Genomic DNA, 19,912 nt, shown 5'->3' on the forward strand with positions numbered 1-19,912 from the left:
TTTCGTCGTCGCTCGTAACAGAGTGACGACGAATCTGATTGGTTCATTTGGCCCGTCTATCACCAACATAGGCCAATCAGCTGACCAGTATTTTCGCCCCTTCCCAAAATTACTTCAACGGAAGGTTTCCAGATGGATATGCGGAGCAAATCTATCTGGCGGAGTCAGGTTAGTTTGAAGCAGCCTCGCCATTAAATTGCTATTTGCCATGCTTTAGCTCTCTATACGTTTTCTCCAACAGGTGGCGCCTCAGTACCATATAAAACCAAAGAAATGTAATCGGAACCATTATCTCAAGTAGGGAGAGGATAATGGTCTCATTTCAGTTAAAGCCTTTCTACCACATGGCCATATGTTATTTCTATATCAGCTTTAATTTGGCTACTGTAGTTTGACTTCCATCTTTTGGTTCCAGACATTATGTAGGTCAGTTTTTCAGTCTTGCATCCATACATTTTGGGTATTTTGTGACAATCCCAAATTAGACGACAACCACTTTAGGTGCAGTTGCTCGGCTTTGTTGAAGTCGAGAAAGTACATCCTGAATGAACATTATATAATTGGTGCTATTTTTCTCTTATTCTGCTGATCTGCTAATAAAGTTGAATCTAAGGGACACATCTCAAAAGTGAGCCTGTTTATTTTTCATCTTATTTTTCAGATCTTTAGGCTGTTGGAGTCATGCTGAACTCTCCCTCATTTATATACAGTTTTTTTTTTTACTTCCAAGGTGATTTTATTTTACTGCAGGACATACTAAAGAAACAACTATGAATACATGTGTAGGGACATTTTAAATCAGTCAGCTTTACTATTTATGTATCAGTTCAGTTCTGAAAATTAACCAAAAAACTATGTAGCTTTGTTGCTTGATGAATATCAAGAATAGATGTGCAGAGAGAACCCATGTGTGCTGGAGAACAGTGGGAGGATGTGGGAGAGTCTATTTTCCATTTGAAGACATTTGATTAAAAAGTCACAGGAAGATACTTTCTAAAATAGTTGTCTTTTTGGACAAAGTTAGCTCCTTCTTAGTTACTGTGTTCTGCTCCAACTTGTAAAATGACAAATCCAGAAAGAAATATTGCAAAACAGAAAATGCATATGTCAGCACACAATAATATCCTGAAGCCCTAAAATCTGTGAATACATCATGTAGGATCCCTTCTTACTAAAGTACTTCATTTTAATTTGCTGTCTGCAGGCAGAGTTTTAACGAGATACGGCGCAGAGGCGATAAGGTTTGGGACAATGAGTAACTCCCAGTTTGAACTCCAGGCTGGGCTGCTCTCCTGCAGGGGCTGTAAATGTAAACCTCTGGAGGAGGGAGGTGAAGAAGAGGAATAACTCCATCCTGGCCAGCTGCTCCCCGAGGCACACACGTTTACCTGAGAATACAGTCACAAAGTTGTAATCAGATATTTTATTTAAGTGCTAACTTTGATGCTGAAGAATTTACTGAATCTTCTAAATAAATGGATATAAAACAAAAGCACAATCAAAGTTTACTGAATAAAATTCTATTATGGAAAGCTGCTGCGATACACTGGCGACCTGTCCAGGGTGTACCCTGCCTCTCGCCCATTGAATGCTGGAGATAGACACCAGCACCCTTCGTGACCCCAGCAGGGATAAGCGTGTCGGAAAATGAATGCATGGATGGAAAGCTGAACAGTTGCTTTAAAGGAGAAATAATTACATAGCCAGGCCGGCTAAGACAGACATGAGTAAACTATGGCTTGCGGGCCATTTACGGCCCATCAAGCTTTTTAATCCGGCCCGGCGAACTTGTCTAATTAAAACAATATTATAAAATCTCATTCATTTAGCATTTTTCCTGCAATGCTCGCGTTTTCCCACTAGATGGCACACTCCAACCACATTGACCTTTGTTGGGGTATTAACCATTATGTCTACGGTATTAACAGTCTTCACACGCATTGGCCTTTGAACTTCTCTGTAAAAATGAGCGGACCAAAGGAACAAGCAAAAAAGTCAACGCAAGAACGGGTGGCTACTGATCAGAGGTTGATGGCTAATTTACAAACTATTTCATCGACAAACTATGATCAAAGAGACAAGTACCAGGGCAAGTTTTTTGCTGGGATTCAACTTAGCAAAGGCTAGCAAGGACTTTTCCGAAGGCGAGTTTTTAAAAGAACGCATGGTCGAGATCGCAGGTGTCTTGTGTCCAGAGAGCAAAGACATGTTTGAAAAAAATCAGTTTATCACGCAGGACAGTGACTCGCCGTGTGGAACTGATTGATGAAGATATAGGCAGTGAGTTAAACAAAAAGGCGGAGTCCTTTAGGTTATATTCACTGGCAACGGATGAAAGCAACAGTATAAAAGCCACTGCTCTGCTCCTCATAACTTTTATACTGTTTGGCTCAACCTACGTGTGTGAGCAGACATTCAGCCTCATGAACATCAACAAAGCCCATCACATATCCAAGTTAATGGACCAACGCCTCAGCTCTAGCCTGACAACTGCCACAACAAAACTAACTCCAGACTTTGCTGCGCTGGAAAAAAGGGAGATAACAGCACTGTTCCTGCTGAAAGCGAATTTGATTTTACTATGTTGTGGGACAAAAACACATTTGGAATATAATTTGTACAATAAGCCTTGCATATTCATGCTTTATTACCTATTAAAGGACAAACTTATTATGTAATAGCTTTTACATGTCATTTTTAGTAGTTTACACAATCGCTTACATACATGTGCTCCTGGCCCGGCACCTCTGTCAAATTTAAGAACCCATTGTGGCCCACGGGTCAAAAAGTTTGCCCACACCTGGTCTAAGATGTTGTATTCTGTTCTATTTCTGGTCCGCTTCTCTTACTGGCTTTCATGTTTCCAAGATAAAATCTCAAATGCTGTGCTCTGTTTTGGGAACCCTGGGAACTCTCATATGATTGGCTCAGGAACCAGAAAGTAAACACAGGCTACACTCTGCACTGAAGTAGTTCCAGACAGTACCTCTAGGTTTGAAATGAGAAAAAAGACAGTGTCGATGGAGAGGAGCGATTGTTTACACGGAATGTTACTTTCATCCTGGGTGACAAATGAAAATGATTTTGATCAATTTTACAGCAAATTTCTTATTTATTGCTCCTTTAAAGCCTCAGTTTTACATCTGCTTAAAGTTTGCCTTGAAATTGGTCTTTGGAGAATCGTTTACTTGCTCTTTACATTTCCAAAAGTGCATCACTGCACTGCCTAATAAAACAGTCTAGGATCCTGACCATGCATTTGAGAAAGATGTGAAACTGGGGTATAAGACAGATTCATTACATACAAAGTGATGTGTTTAAAGTGTTTATTTATGTTGATGTTAATGGTTCCGGCTTTCATCTATAACTAAGATAAAATAAAGTTTTTCAGTAAATAAGAATATGAAATCAAACTAATTAAAGTCTGCTTTCATCCTGCTTGCAGGTGCATCGTTTCCTTCCATTCAACTTTCTGTTGATAAGCTTTAAGGCAGCACTCTGGGAATAGCCAGTTTCTTTAACAATGACATTTAGTAGGACCATTTTTTTTAAAATTACAAACTTCCGAGTGATTGTTTAGACCATGACAATATTTCTATCAAAAATCTTTATTATTGGTCTTTTGTAACATCCTCATTTTCTGAACCTACATTATACATGAGTTTCACAATTTGAATCAAAGGTAAGCCCTTTAACAAAATGGTTCTTGGGGTTTGCTTTAGGCTCACCTGGCTGAGGTCTTTTACGTTTTCTCAGACATAAAGGCTTTATTTTAAGAGCTGTCTCTTAAACTAGTTCAACAACAATGTTTAGCAGAATTTGCAGAAACAGCTGACCTGCAGAGAAGGGAAGAAAGGCCTCTCTCTTCCTGAATGTGCCGTCCTTTTCCAAAAAGTGCTCCGGATTGAAGGTGTTTGGAGTTTCCCACATGGACTCATCGTGTAGAACTGAGTCCAGTGTAGCAAGAATCATGGTACCCTGAAAAAACGTTTTTTAACTGTTAGTCATATAGCAACAATTGTCCTTTTTTACTGCTGACAGACAACAAGCTACACTATTATATGTAAATTAAATATGTATTAATTACTGCATTGATTCCAACTGTTAACTTTTTTAACTGCAGTGCCTGGGCTTAGTTAAAATGCACACATATCTAAAACAAGGTTGCATGTCTCAGTGAACACAGTGCAGTGTGAAAACCTCCTGTCACCCCTGATGTTATTTGATCAAATGTTAGTTTTGTAATTTTTGTCATTCAAAAGTGTCTTTTTTTTAAAAGCAGCTAGAGAAATGTATTCAAAGTTTGAAATCCAAAAATAAAGGAAAACACTGAAATGGAACAACAAAGCGGCGTGTGGGAATCGGACCTTTGGGATGGTGTATTTATCCACTGTGGTGTCTTTGTTAGCCATGCGAGCCACGTTGAGGGGGACGATGTTACCCATCCTCTGTATCTCATGGATAACTGCATCAGTGTAGGGCATGTTGTCTCTGTCAGACATAGAGGGCGGCCTGGATGGACCAATCACGGCATCTATTTCAGCCTGGACACGCTCTGCACACAGAGAAAACAGGACATCGTTTGAGTCTTGAGCTGCACTGATGAATGTACATACTGTATATTGTTAGAAGATGGCTTAGAAATGTTGTATACTTTTGAGAAAAACAGTGGGGATTTGCTTGTCAGAGATAAAGGTGTATTGCTCACACAAACCTTGTATCTGTGGGTTGCAGATCATGTACAGCAGTCCCCAGTGTAAAGTAGTGGTGGTGGTTTCGGTTCCAGCACCAAAAAGGTCCAGAACGCAAAAACACAAATTGTCGAGATCAAATCCAGAATCTTTGTCTTCCTTCTGATTGAGACACATGAGACGGATTAGAACTTTTTTTTTTTTTGTACTTCACTGGAGACGTAGAAAGCTGCAGGGAGCTCTCACCTCTCCCATCTCTATAAGGAAGGAGTCAATGTAGTCTCTCGGTGATGACGGGTCAAGGTGCTCTTTGTGTTCGTTGATCCTTACTTTAATAAAACTAAGTAACTCATTTGTTATGGTAAATATTCTCTGATGAGGTCCAGGCAGCCATCTCATCAGCCAGGGCATTGTGTTGTACATCTAAAAAGAAAGGGGGAGTAACATCAAAATGTGTTCTCTGATACTTCAATCTTCTACTGCATGTTCAAGCACCTAATGTGAAGCCCTCTTCTCCTTATGGGTTTCTTTTTGTTTTTTGACTATCCATGAACTTCTTGGACTTGACAATAAACTAGTAAATACAACCTAATTTACTAAAGTACTAAATTTAGAGGCATCGGGAAACTGTAACAATGAAAATAGTTGCAGATATTCTAGGATAACCATATAAAACCTTACAGCTTGTTATACAATTGGATGTCTATTGCGGTGGTGCCATTATGATACGGGTTTGTACTTTAAAAACTTTATTAAAACTGAAAGAAGTATGCAGAAATCCCCCCCCCCCCCAAAAAAAAAAAAAAAACCCGGTTCTAGATGGTTCAGGACTTGACAATGGGCTAAGCATAAACAGCCAAGTCAATGCAAACACTCACCCACATTTTAATTAGATACACATTTGTAATACTGGGTTGAACCCTGTTTGGTCCTCAGGAACTGATGTGACAGTAATTGCAGCCTCTTGTTACACTCCCTCCAAAAAATTGCAGAATGATGAAGCTATATCATTCAAGAAACCTGTTTTCAGATGAGAGGGTATGGTGTCCTGTAGCCATAAAGTAATGGCTATGCAAGTGGGAGTCCGAAGCCTTTAAAAACTTGAACCGCTCGGTCTGAATGGCAGGGATTTCTCAGAACTTTGGTTCTGTCCTTATCCTCCTCTGTACCTCAAGTTCTGGGGGAATCCCCCTACCTACTGGTTGTCCCACATGCCAGTGATTCTGACGCGCTCACGTAACGCCAGAGTGTGTGCACGTTTTTTGTTAGTTTCCCCCAAACCATCACATCACCATCAACAGACAAAGGCTGGTGGTTCCTTTGATGCAAGGCAGGATGGATACATCCTTCATGTTATTTTAGCTGCTCTTGGCTTTCTGTCATGTCAGCCCAATCTGCCAATTCTTCTCTGAATGCTGACATTTATAGAGCATTATTATCCAGACAACTAGGTATTTTATCTTTTTTCACACCAATCTTTGTAAACCCCATCTAATACCAACAATCAAGCCACATTTTCTTACCAGTTCTGGCGATCAATTTGAACTTGTCAAGGTTTTCTTCACCACCCAGCTGCTGCCGTGTGATTGGCTGACTCACTATTTGTGTAAGCAATCAGGTGAGGAGGTGTACCTAAGTGGTTGCTGTGTGTTTATATAGTAAGTCTTAGAGTAAACTGTGAAACGTTAATGTTACATACATTTATGAAACCTTAGCTTCCTAGCAATACCAGGTGAGTGTCTCCTTGCTGCTCAAATGAATCAACTCAACAAGTCTATTGTTTAGTGCCCATCAATGTTTGGGAGACGACTACTAACGTTTCTGTAGTTGTGCAGTAGCTGCAGATTTCAAAATAACAATTAGGAGATAGGTAAAGACTAACTTTTCCATGTGCCAGACATTATCTTTTTATATATATATAAAAATTGGTGTGGACTTTATGGGAAACTGACATGTCAGAAATTTATTTCAGGATATTTGTTGAGATGTTTGTTACCCTCCAAAGGAATTAATTTCATCCATACCACAAAAAGAGACCCCTGTTAGACTTTACTGGCCAACATTATTTGAACCAAAGTATCGATTTAAACGACTCCATCCATGTATTCATCCATCAGTCCTTCCATTCACACAGGGATCCATATTCATGGTACAAAAATGACTTTATGTCCATATTTATTTTAACCTGTTTATATACAGAAATTATGCTTTATGAAGTTGCTCATTGGCTAACAAGAGATTATCTCTTCATTCAAGCATCCAACATACTGTCCCAGCACCAATGATATAAGTTCACACTAAATACATTTTTTTCCTCGCTTGGAAATTGTTCTTTTGTCCTCACCTGTGCCCACACAGTCCCTTCTAAGTAGACTGACTCGTTGAACAGTTGCAGGATGGTCTGGAACTGCTCGTCACTGTATTCAAATCGGTTCCCAAAGACCAAACAGCAGATGATGTTGGATACAGCGTTGTTGATCAGTTTCTGGGCATTAAAGGGCTGACCTGAAACAAAAACCAGCAAACCTATTCTACAACAGATGTACTGTTTATTGTCGTTTAGCAATGTGTTGTTGGTACAGCAAAACTGAGGCTACAAATGAACACGTTTAGCAAACATTGACAATAGTAGATTGGAAAAAGTGTTGCCTGGTTTGATGAGTCTTGAGTTCAGCTGCAAAATTCAAATGAAAAGATCATAAAATAATGGAATCATCTTGCCTTATGTAAAGGATTTTGGTTGTGGTATTATTGTGATGGACATTTGGCACATTTTGAGACTCTGATTATCAGTTTAGCAATATTTAGACACAACAGCATCCCTGAGTATTGTGGCTGACTGTGACCATCACTTCTCAATCACATTTTACCCATACTCTCATTGCTAAGTCAGCAGTATAATGCACCCTGACGCAAAGCTCAAATGAGCAGTACTTCAATGACCTCCAAAGTCAGCAGATCTCTAATAGAGCATCTTTGGGATGTGGTGGAGCAGAATATTCACAAGCCAACAGATTTGCAGCAAGTGTGCTATAAAATTATCGAACACACCAATTTGCACCATAAAGCATTAATATAAAATATTTTAAGCAAAGCTTGTCCTAAACACAAAATAAGTTTTATTTCTTTTTTTTTTACCTTGTTGATCAGCAAAAGCCTCTGTGAGATACTGACACTCCTGCTGGATGGATCGCTCCAGGGTTTTCTTTCCCAGACCAAAGTTTCTGAGTGTGTGAAGAGCAAATCTTCTCTGCTGCTTCCATGGATAACCACTGGAACCTACAAGACCTTTTTAGAAACCAAAAGACAAGGTTATTTATGTTGACAGTTCAGGGAAATTAATGTAACTACCAAAACTATCAGGCTAATATTCCTCATATTTTACACTTGATTGAAAATTCCAGCTTCTGATGCAAAGACAGGCACCTCTATTCCCAACTGTGTCTTCAAACAGTGGGATGCTGGGACGATCTGTGAAGTCCTCTCCTCTTTGGACCAGAGCCTCTCTCATGAGCTTGTAGCTGTTAATGATGACAATCCTTCCCCCAAACAAACGAAGACTGAAAACGTTCCCATATTTCCCTGCAAACTGAACACAGAGCAGGTTTTTCCTGTCATTCAAAACATGGGAAATAGTAATTTCCTCTCTTTTGGGGAAAAATCAAAAAGATAACTTTCTCTTCATGGGCCTTCAACACTGTCGTAGGGCTCAAATATAAGAAAAAAAAATGTTTGTTCTAACGTTTAATATTGTAATAATATGTAGTTGGAAATGTTTTAAGCAGATTAGTGTTTCATCAAAAATCAAGTAACTTATCAGTCCCTACGGCAGTCACAAGAGACCGCTGCATCCTTGTCATGGTCCATGTGTTTTGTTCAGTTTGTACTGCTCCTTGCGAAACTATTCATGTCCATTGGCTTTTTACTTATATTTTGAAATTTTAATCTGTACAAAAAATGTTTTTTAATCTTATTTTATGTGATCAATCTTCACAAAATAGTCCAAATTGGAGAAAAATGTGTATAAATAACCACACCCCCTTTGTTATGCCACTTTGAAGCACAGTGAAACATGGTGGTGGCAGCATCATGCTGTAGGGATGAGTGTCAGCAGCAGGGACTCTGAGGAATAGACAAAACTCCATGTAGCAAGATGTGGCAAGCTCATAGAGACTACTAGCGGATGTCACATACTTGGAGGTTTTTACGGCACTACTTTTCTGATCTATCAGATTTTTTTAAAAAACTCTATAAAATTACATTTGCACTAACTCATGAAAATAAATACCCATTGAGGAAATCACTAATCTCAGAGAGACTTATTATGCTTTGTATTATTTAATTACTATACTGCTCCTCCTGCAAAATTTAGAATATCAACATTGTCATCATATCACCGAATGCAGTGTTTATTGAGGAGTACAGTTTTTTATTACTGTGTCTTTCCCAAATAAAATGTATTTTTTTTTTAAAACAAATGTAAGTATAGTAAGGGTTGAGAAAGGGTCAAGGAAGAAAATATGATGATTTACAGCAAAAAGTATAAATGTTGGAGTGTATTGTTCAATTGTTCCTCTGCTGCTATTGTGAGCATGACTCAGCCTCCTGGGAAAAAATAAGGAACAATATTCTGAGGGTTAATGATGAGCTGTTAGGCAAATGGTCCTCTTTTGCATATGGGCAACCAGTTTTAATTTGAATGGTTAAAGGTGTTGATTCAGTATGTGAGGACACTGCTTTTAAAGCTGGGTTTACCTTTAACTCCTCTGACTGACGAAGTCTCTTGGAGAAGAGACGAAACGTTTCAACACAGAGGAACCTGTCTAGAGAACCAACTTTTTTTTATTTTTCTACCTGTATTATTGAGCTGCATCAAGACGTGTAGACATAAAAATCGTTGACTTAATACGGAGCACGTGCCGCTACAGGAGAAAAAGGGTTAGAGTTCATTTTACTCACCTTATCTGCTCTCAAGTTAATAATTCTGTGTTCCACAAAAAACAGTTTCTCTGAACTCTGTTTTTTAAACATATTTTTACTCAGATTTATTCATTTACAGTCTGAATATAAAAAAAGGAAGATAGAAACGAGGCATTTTGGAAGAAGGTCGGTCACAAATTGGGCTAATTATCCTGCCCTGTGAACCCGGCATTATTATACAACAGCATTGACTGCGTTTTTATCTGTTGTTTCTTACCTCTTTAAACTGCAGGTGAATTTTTGAAGCTTTAATGCGAGGAAGGTCTCCAACTAGAGGAAAAGACCACGGTCCCGGCGGAAAGTTTCTAGGCACTCTGTTCTTCAAAACATCTGCCAGCAGCAGAAAAACAAACAGGAATATCAAAATGCTCCTGCTGTCTATCCACCCCAAGCCAAGAACATTCAGGATTGTCTCCATGTCTTCTCCTAGAACTGAGGTGTGGTAAATGAAATAAGTGTCTTACCACCAAAGAAAAAAGGGAGGTAGATAACACACACAAGTCAAAGTTCCACCAGTAAACAGTTACCTGTCAGAATAAAACCACTCCCCTTGGTTTAAGCAATGTCTAACCACACCCACATCTCTAACCTTTCTATCTTCCTCTTTTACCTTTTCATTTATGTGTCAATTGAATATGAAATAATCCTAATATCCCAAAAAAAAAAAAAAAAAAAAAAAAGCTTTTTGCACACATATCAAATGGAGCACTATAGCAAAAGCAGTCATGCTCCACGTGTGAAAGTAAATCTCTTGGGTTCTCTTTAGCATTAAGAGACAAAAATTAGGGTAACCCCATCACACTAGCTCCGGGTAACACAACCTTCAGGTCTTTATGTCAGGTACTGCAATGCTTCATCATAGAACCACTGAGTTACAGTTATTGTTTCTTTTAACAAAATAAATAAATATTGGTTTAGTTCCAAACAGACAATGCTGATGAAGTATGTTTAGGAAAGGTAAAGCACCACAGTGGTCAGGCATGCATGATGTGCAATTCAATTTAATAGAGATGACTGATTACAACTTCCCTCCAACGCAAAAATCTTTTTTAAAATCATACTTTCTCTGAACTACTACTGACTGGCCAGTAGATGGCAGTGTACGGAGAGACACACTAGTTCAGGGGTGAGCAACCTTTACAACCCTAGGAACCATTTCTGCCCTCGGTCCATTTAAAAAAAAAATGTGTTTAGAGCTACAAAAGTTAAATATCTCTTTGCAACACAAGCTTGTTTTTAGAGTATACTATATGACATTTGTTTACCTTTTTTTTAAGTAAAGATCAACAGTTTTTATCATTTAACCAACAGTATTTTTATGTTTAACTGGACACTTGATTTGTTTTAGCAAATGGCATCAAATTGATGAAAAAGCAAGTCGTTGAAAAAGCAACCTATTGACAAAAAGATACTTCATTTAGTTATAGTAAAAAATATTCTATACACCATTAGTTTCTTTCTTTCTGGAAATGCATTCTAAAGCTAGCAATTTTAAATTACATTTCAATTTTTTTTAAGAGTCACATGTGGCTCTGGAGCCACAGGTTGCAGAACCCTGCACTAGTCCAATGAAGTGTAACACACCATCAACACCTCCACACCCTACATTGGATATTGGACCGCTCATCACTGTGACCTCCACAGAAGAAAAGGCTAGATAAAAAAACGATAAAAGGGTGAATGCAAATTGTAAATACGAACACTTTTATTATTAATACAGAAATAGGGACTCAAAACAAAATATTTATTTTATTTGATTTACTTTTTATGAGGAGTTTAAACTTAAAATATCAGGCACATGTATTTTTTTTATGATCTCATCTAGAAAATCAAGCTGCAAAAGGAATAGCAGGAAATGACCAGTAGACCGAGCTCTACATTTACAGTAGTTAAAACAAATAGATCGTCTTTGGGTAAAAACAGGACAGCAAAAATGATAATACGAGTTTAACACAAGTGTCAGAAGAATTCACGTAAATGATACCAGAGTAATATAACAGCTACACTGCATAAAGGCAGACTAAAAGTAAGATTTTCTTTAAATGTGTATTTATCCTTGATTTAAGCGGGCAAGTTTAAATTATCTGCCAGTGGAATAAAACCTTTGCGCATGAAATGGGAACAATTCATCTCCATCATCATATTTCAAGTGCTATACATGTAAATATCTTATTTTAGGGGTAAAAATACACATTCCACTGGTGGATAATCTTATTTTACCTGCTCAAATCAAGGACAAATACACTCATTTCAAGAAAGTTTTACTTACTTTTAGTTCACTTTTGCAGTACATTGTTAATGGACCACACTTATTTTTCAGTCAAGAAAAACACAAGCTATCCTTTTAGTAAAAAAATACTTTTTCACCTCAAGAGGCAACATTTACTTCAGTAGATTATTATGTTAGTTGTTGAGACTTAAACAGGAATTAGAGATTATTCATTCTTGTACAACACACTGAAAGCACATATATTGTTTCAGGCTGCTTGTCTATGCAGTGATAGCAGACTTATATAACAATACAGTCAAATGTAATTGTTCTTCTAAACTGTTTTAAAATCAGGTGATTTCATACATTTTCATTTACACAAACTTGCATTATTTTCACTGTTCTGATCACACGACTTCTCCTGTACAAGTAATTTCTTCCCCAAAAGAAAAAACAGGCAGGTTCCACCAGCTTCTTGCCGTTCCTCAATTCTAACACCCAGCTGAACGATTAGGGAACTCTACCAGCAATTGGACATACTTTTGATTCACACTAAGTTTTAGCAGAATAAGTTCATTCACTGCACTCAGTTTTCAAGGTTTAACGTGGTACGGCACAGAGTCGGTAAGGTTTGGGACAGCGAGTGCCCCCCATCCTGAACTCCAGACTGGGCTGCTCTCCTGCAGGAGGCGACAGTCTAAACCTCTGAAGGAGGAAGGTGAAGAAGAGGAACAACTCCATCCTGGCCAGCTGCTCCCCCAGACACACACGCTTTCCTGAAAATACACAGTTCAACACACCGGTAACAGTTACATTTATTTGATGTGCTTGTTCACATGTTTAATGTCTTGAAGCAAAAAGAAAAGGGTGTGAGAGCTGCTCATTTACATAAGAGAAAGCTAGTGTAGGTCTACCTATCAGGGCTGTTTTTTTCTTGAAAAAAAGTAATTTAAGAATGTTTTGAGACATTTTTTTTCCACTTTTTTCTTGACATTTCACTTTTTTCTTGTGGTATATTCTCTTCAAACAAAAATTTAGATTTTTAGCATTGATCTTATCAACGTAAAACATTTTACATTTAAAGAACAGTTTTTTAACAAGCACAGTCCACCCCTTTGTCGATTTTAGTTTCCAATGATTTCTGAGGAATAGTATTGATAATAATCACAATTAAAAGTCTAAAATGGCACTTCATGTTTCTACAAATAAAATCATGTGTAGTTAAGTTGTTGTTTTGTGACTTTTCCAAAGTCACAACAGCAAAATCAAATCAGTAAAGGCATTTGTCAAAGACAACTAAGCATATTTAATTAATACACAGTTGCACTGCACTATGTCTTTTCAAAATAAGAGCAAACCTTCACCAAAGTCGCCAACTGACTGCATGCGAAACATGCTAACTATGTGAAACTGTATCAAGCAGAATAAAGGAGACTTTTATCGGACTGAGATTAAAGACTAACCTGCAGAAAAAGGCATGAAGGCGTCTCTCTTCCTAAATTTACCATCCTGGTCCAGAAAGTGCTGAGGGTTGAAGGAGTGTGGAGTCTCCCACATGGACTCATCATGGAGGACAGAGTCAAGTGTAGCTAAAATCATGGTGCCCTGTTAACAAAACAGTATATAAATGGTTTTCCCCTCTTCCTATGTACACATACAGGTAGAGACAGCAGCCAGGCATTTAACATTTTGTTAAACGTTTAGGTTGAAAAAAATAACCAGGAAATTATGTGGCTATCAAAAATAGTGATGTGGATCGCCTATTATGATTAAAGGACCCCTAATTAGGAGGGGATTTCTATAAAGACTAAATAATCAGTAAAAGACCAAGCCATCATGTTTGAAGAAGCCAAACAAACAAAGCTATTTCTAATCATGACAGCTGATTGATCAGTGTTCCTGGGTGGATCAGAGTCAGCCAGTAATTATTCAAGAGAAATGTCACTCCTCTGTAATAAACTCGTAATTTCTTTAAAAGAGAAAATGTTATCCTTGTATGTACCTTTGGAATTGTGTATTTATCCAGGGTGGTGTCTCTATTTGCTGTTCGGGGCACATTGAGAGGGATGATGTTACCCATCCTCTGTATCTCATGGATTACCGCATTTGTGTAGGGCATGTTGTCTCTGTCAGCCACAGAGGGCGGCCTGGATGGACCAATCACGGCATCGATCTCAGCCTGGACGCGTTCTGCACACGCCGAAAACAACACAACCTCTGAGTTTATGTGCTGCACTCTTTTTGTGAGTGGTGAATATATAAAGTCTTAGGAAGATGCTTGTCAGAGATGCGGTTAGATTTCTCACACACCTTGTATGTCAGGATAATAGATCATGTACAGCAGACCCCAGTGTAAAGTGGTGGTGGTAGTTTCAGTTCCAGCACCGAACAGGTCCAGGATACAAAAACACAAATTGTTCAAATCAAAACCTGAATCTTTGTCTTCTTTCTGTAGGAAAAAAATAGGAGTCAGATGAGAGTGTTTGTTTGCTTCATGAGCGCATCAACACAGTAAGACACAGTATAGCTCTCACCTCTCCCATCTCTATGAGGAAGGAGTCAATGTAGTCTCTTGGTGATGACGGGTCGAGGTTCTCTCTGTGTTCTTTGATCTTGATTTTTATGAATTCCATTATTTCTTTTGTTATAACGAATATCCTCTGATGAGGTCCTGGCAACCGCTTCATCAGCCAAGGCATGATGTTGTATAGCTAGGAAGCAAGAATACATTTATCAGATCATTTGACAGCCTGGCATTATCGAGGTAAAACTATATCACCAAACATTTCAGCAGAGGTTCATGGTCTTTTATTTATTTATTTATTTTTTATTTAACCTTTATCTAACCAGGTAAAAAGAAAGGAAAAAAACAACAACATTAAGACCACGGTTTCTTTTACAAGAGTGACCTGATCAAAAGGTCAGCCGCACACACACTACAGAAACACTTAAAGGTGCATAGCCACGCTATTTGACTTGTCAGTAGCTCACTCTGGTTGCATACAGTGTTTTTATGAACAATTATCACATCCTGCTGGCCTATTAGTTGTTATTTTTGGTGTTTTAAGTTTTGTTTTTGCTCAGTTTGGTAGTAAATAAAGTCTTTTGTGTTTATTTTTAACAACCGAAGTACGTGCAGCAGGGGATAAAACCAGGAACCGGCTTATGGTTTTTAGCGTCTCCCACTGAAATTATGAAGAATGGTCCAAGATCCAGTGGGGAAAAAAACATGCAAAAATAAAATAAAAAAATTCAAGAGGGAAATGGAAAGTTGCTGGGAATACAGTATGAGCGTCGATGTTCACTGAAGCAGACGTTAAATAGCTCAGATGTGACCACAGAGCTGATTGACGTGAATTCAGCCGCTATTCGGAGCTTTCACCCCGGGGAAACTCTGGAAGCTCCCTGAGCTGAAAGGCCCGACATTTGCAAGCTAAACGGCTGCGCCTCTCCACTTTTGTCTCTCTGTCAACACACAGTTAAGCAGATAGAGAGGAACTATGCCTTAAGCACGAGAATAGAAACAACTTCGCTGCCATTAAAATCTTTTTTTTATTAACTTGTCCTCACCTTGGCATGAATGAGACAATAGATCTCATATAAAGATGTAAATATTAATATTTTATCTGTAACAGAAAACAGATAAGAAAGATGGGTCTTATCCTTCTGGGGCTCTCCCTGGCACCTACAGCCGTTGTGAACCCTAGCTCAGTCAGCACTTGCCGCACCCATTGGGGCCAGCTAAGTCAGAAACTGAATAAGGTTTCCAAACATGGCGATGCAAGGCAGGAGAATCCAAAAACAGGCAAAAGATCACAGAGCAGGCTATGCAAACAAGGATGCTGGACAACAACTCACACTATGGCAAATAATGATGTGGTGGAGTCTGGCTGAGAGAGGCAGGAATATATAGGCAGAGTGACAGGTGAAAACCATGTAGGTAGTTAGTTTCAGCACAGGTGTAGCTGCTCCACAAATTAGCAGAACGGAGCAGAGCAGTAATTGGCAAACAGCCAGCCAGCCCAAAATACAGAAACAAAACAGAGCCAAAGCAAAGCAGAAATAATCCCCAAAAAGAAAAGAAATAAAGCAAAATTGTTTAGTTTTTTGTTTCTTAGAAATAATTCTGAATATATAGGGCATGTTTGTTTGTGTTTTAATTATTTATTCTAACAATGGCTCAACTCGGTTCTCTTAATTTAGTGCCCAACAAAGAACCAGTTTATTGCATAAGGCTACCATGGGGGTCAAGGGTTTTTCCCAAGGTACACCTTCAGAAAAACGATAAAAACCTTGTCCTGAAAGCAACAAACATGTTCTATGGTTAAGGAGGTAACCAGATTCACAAATTAAAATTAATTTAAACAAAGAAGAGGACTTACCTGTGCCGAAAAGCTTCCCTGTAAGCGAACAATCTCATTGAAGCCCTGAAGGATAGCCTGCTGCTGCTTGTCAGTGTACTCGAATCTGTTCCCAAAGACCAAACAGCAGATAACATTGGACACAGCGTTGTTTGTCAGTGTCTGGGAATTGAAAGGCTCGCCTGTAAGAGAAAGAGAAATTTCACTAAGACTGTTAGTGCTTACATGAAAAACGTTAAATGCGAAAATTATGTCATGGCTACAACCTTTGCCTTTCCTTCTTTTTTTTGTCTCAAATTCCTCTGTAAGTAGTGATTATTGAGTGTCTCTCATTTATTTTTATTATGCAATCTGGGGCAAAGCTTTTTAATATTTTGTTACTCACTCATTACCAGTTTTATATTCTTACCTTGCTCACCAATTGCCTTTCCCAGAACACCCATCCTTTTGGTGCGTTCCTTTTGCCTCGGAGGTCGGAATTCACAAGTCGCAGATTAAGTCATGTCCGCCTTTTTTGCGTTCAAGTTTCCCTTGTCAGATAGTAGGTAAAAACACGAACCCTTGCAATTTTGCTAAAACAATAACCAAGACTAGGCGGTATTGTGTTCAAATAAACAGAGCTGAAACACCCCGTCTAAACACTGAAAGGTAGTACCTGTACGACTGACTAAACGTTAAACAAATAATAGAAAGCTGCTACAAACAGTGAAAGTATGAGATTTTACTCAATATTGCTGTGAATAGCAGCCATTATGAATATCGATGTCGGGTACCATCCGTAATACCGACTTTAGGAGCTGTTCTAGTAACATTTTCTGACCAGGATGTCGAAAATCCCAACTACCGATGACAAATGGAACGCACAAGAACATAATGGACAAATCGATTTATTTCACTAATTTAATATTTAATTTAATATTAAAAGAGGGAAACTCCTATTATGTAAATTCATCAAAACACAGGGTGATATCGTTACAAGCATTTAGTGCTGTTAATTTTGAATGGACAAAGGCAGATTGAGTAATACATGTTCATGTGTTTGTGTAACCTTATAGTACTGTTTATTTTATTGGTATTATGTGATATTTAAATGTTGTAAGAAATTGGATTTTTACAACAAATGAACAGAAATAAACTTAGGATATATCGCGTTTGCTATGGAATGACTGAAATAAATTACCCTTTTGATACTACTCTAATTTAATGTGTTGCACAAATATATGCCTTTGGTTTAGCTATTTTTGAAAAAAGTGTCTACTGCATTGGGGTCCGTTCATTGCTATCCCTGTCAGGGTTGGTGATCACAATATAAGTTTTTGTCATGTAATGCAACACAACTGAGTGCTGCAATGGAGAAACATGTCCTACTTCTGAATACAAAATATATATCTTTTTGCCTTTCTGATCAGTGAAAGCCTCTGTGAGGTACTGGCACTCCTGCTGGATGGATCGCTCCAGGGTTTTCTTGCCCAGACCAAAGTTTCTCAGTGTTTGAAGAGCAAATCTCCTGTGTACCTTCCATGGATAACCACTGGAACCTACAAGACCTTTTCGAAACAAAAAAAACAAAACAATGTTCCATCAAAGGTAAATAGGAAATATTTTATTAAGCAACATTTATATAATATTTTTTGTGTAAAAATAGAGATTTTTCATCAATAACAAAAAGATTAAATTGCAGCTTCGGACATAAAATTGAATGAGTAGCACCTTTATTCCCAACCAACTCTTCAAACAGTGGGATGCTGGGACGATCCACGAAGTCGTCTCCTTGCTGGACCAGAGCTTCTCTAGACAGCTTGTAGCCATTAATGATGACAATCCTTTCACCAAACAGGCGAAGGCTGAAAATGTTCCCATATTTTTCTGCAAACTGAGGACAAAGAATGGGCCAATCATTTAACACAAAGGAGAAGAAATTCTCCAAACACTGAGGACACTTTTGTTTTGTGCTCTTGGCCAGCATTCTACCCAATTAAATGGGGAGTAGTGTTCCCATGTGTGGTGTTACTAGCCTGCCAAAAGCTTTAGTTCAGAGGTACAGTGCTTTAAACTAGTATACATAGCCATTGAGGTTCTTCCTATTTTGTAATGGTACAACCCCCAAGCTCCAGTCTATTCAGTCAGCTGTTGATGCATCTGTCAAACTGAGAGATACAGACCACAGTTTCAACCTCAAAGTGTAAGATTTTCCACAATGTGGGGGTAGGCCTTAGCTGTAGAGTTGCAGGTCTGCTTGGACAATGTGCTGGGTGTGACTTTTATTCTTTTATGATTAAATAATTTGGCTAAGAAACCCGCTAACTGAACAGTTGGTCTCTAGTCCAAGGGCCTGCTACCTTTACAGTCTAAAGAGCCACTTTGCCTACAGTCCACTTGAATTAAACTCGTTCAGAACCACAAATGTTGCCTGGCCTTTTGAAAAAGTTCTAATTTTTGATAATGATCTACTGTAGGAAATATGTTGTCATTGTTAAAGAAACGCCATTTTATGTCTATTTTGAGGTTTAAAAAATGAGGATGGACGGGATGTTGATATTTGTGGATAATAATTACGCTAGAAATCATAGTTTCTAACATAATGAAAAAATATTGACTTAAAATTAAATATTACTGGCACTTTTAGCATTATTCTGTTGTGAACATTAATTTCACAAAAAATATTGCAAGAACAAATTGCTAAAAACCTGCATTTATTATCATTATTACATTTAAATACCATAATAAAAATATATTTTGTAGCCAAAGTTATTAATAGCCACTTTGGAAGGTCCATAGAGCTACTTGCGGCTCCAGAGCCACAGGTTGCAGACCCCTGGTCTAGTCAAAGTCCAGATCTAAATTAATATGGGAATACGTGGCGTTACTTAAAACTGTTCATCTAGGGAAGCTGGTTGTGCTCAAGGAAACAGCATCAGCTGCTAGAATTGGAGTCAAAAGTGGTTCTACAAAGTATGGAAAATAAATGCACGCCGCACTTTTCAGATAAAGTTTCCTTCTGTCTGACAAACTGGAAGGGAGTTAAACACTCACAGGCATTGTGGCTGCTCAAATTACATCCACGTGTCTAACGTTACACTTATTGTTTTGATTTAAATAAGATGAATCGCAGTTTCATCTTTTACAAAGAAGCATCCAAAAAGGTAAAAGTAAGGATGAAAATGTTTCTGAGCGTCAGACTCCCACTGGTTACCTCAGAAAACTGCAGGTACATCCGGGAAGGGTCAATGCGATGCAGATCTCCAATAACAGGAAGGGACCAGGGGCCGGGGGGAAAGTTTCTCGGCGCTCTGTTCTTCAAAACATCGGCCATCAGCAGAAAAACAACCCCGAATATGAAGAGACCCCTGCAGTCGACCCAGTCCAAGCCGAGAACACGAAAGACTGCCTCCATGTTTTCTCCTCAAACTGCGGCTGTTTAAAAGGGATTTTAGAGTTTTATACTAAGAACTGCAGGGAAAACAAACGCGCTATATGACGTCAGAGTCCCATCGCTATTCAGCTGGCTTTCAAAATAAAAGCATAGTTAAAATGTGATTTGAGAACTTAATTTCTCATAATTTGATCCTTGTAACCAAACAATTTCATTGTTAAAAACTTTGGATGAAAAATAATTTGTTGAGTTGAGCCAGACACTTAAATTGCCTAAATTAATTTTCTTACCAAACTTC

General features: G+C 38.3%; 2 protein-coding genes across 3 annotated transcripts; both read right to left on the reverse strand.

Annotated features, from left to right (window-relative positions):
• Nucleotides 1-1,019: 1,019 nt before the first annotated feature.
• Nucleotides 1,020-10,147, reverse strand: LOC118564186 (cytochrome P450 2J2-like). Of its 2 annotated transcripts, none has more exons than XM_036141395.1 (9): nt 9,889-10,147; nt 8,118-8,280; nt 7,830-7,979; nt 7,036-7,196; nt 4,938-5,114; nt 4,715-4,850; nt 4,368-4,555; nt 3,837-3,978; nt 1,020-1,388 (listed from the first exon to the last, which is right to left on the reverse strand). In XM_036141395.1, exons 1-9 carry the CDS (start codon nt 10,087-10,089, stop codon nt 1,213-1,215), a joined length of 1,494 nt encoding a protein of 497 aa, XP_035997288.1. In that variant the 5' UTR covers nt 10,090-10,147; the 3' UTR covers nt 1,020-1,212. The 2 variants fall into 2 exon arrangements, with proteins under 2 accessions (XP_035997288.1, XP_035997287.1); XM_036141394.1 differs by having other exon boundaries at nt 4,715-4,853.
• A 1,207-nt stretch (nt 10,148-11,354) lies between these two features.
• On the reverse strand, nt 11,355-19,727 carry LOC105925144 (cytochrome P450 2J2). The gene is made up of 9 exons (XM_036141396.1): nt 19,435-19,727; nt 17,952-18,114; nt 17,639-17,788; nt 16,263-16,423; nt 14,415-14,591; nt 14,191-14,329; nt 13,883-14,070; nt 13,344-13,485; nt 11,355-12,656 (listed from the first exon to the last, which is right to left on the reverse strand). Exons 1-9 carry the CDS (start codon nt 19,633-19,635, stop codon nt 12,481-12,483), a joined length of 1,497 nt encoding a protein of 498 aa, XP_035997289.1. The 5' UTR covers nt 19,636-19,727; the 3' UTR covers nt 11,355-12,480.
• Between the last annotated feature and the right edge of the window lie 185 nt (nt 19,728-19,912).

Source organism: Fundulus heteroclitus, chromosome 9 (genome assembly GCF_011125445.2).
Source record: "Fundulus heteroclitus isolate FHET01 chromosome 9, MU-UCD_Fhet_4.1, whole genome shotgun sequence".
Lineage (NCBI taxonomy): Eukaryota > Metazoa > Chordata > Actinopteri > Cyprinodontiformes > Fundulidae > Fundulus > Fundulus heteroclitus.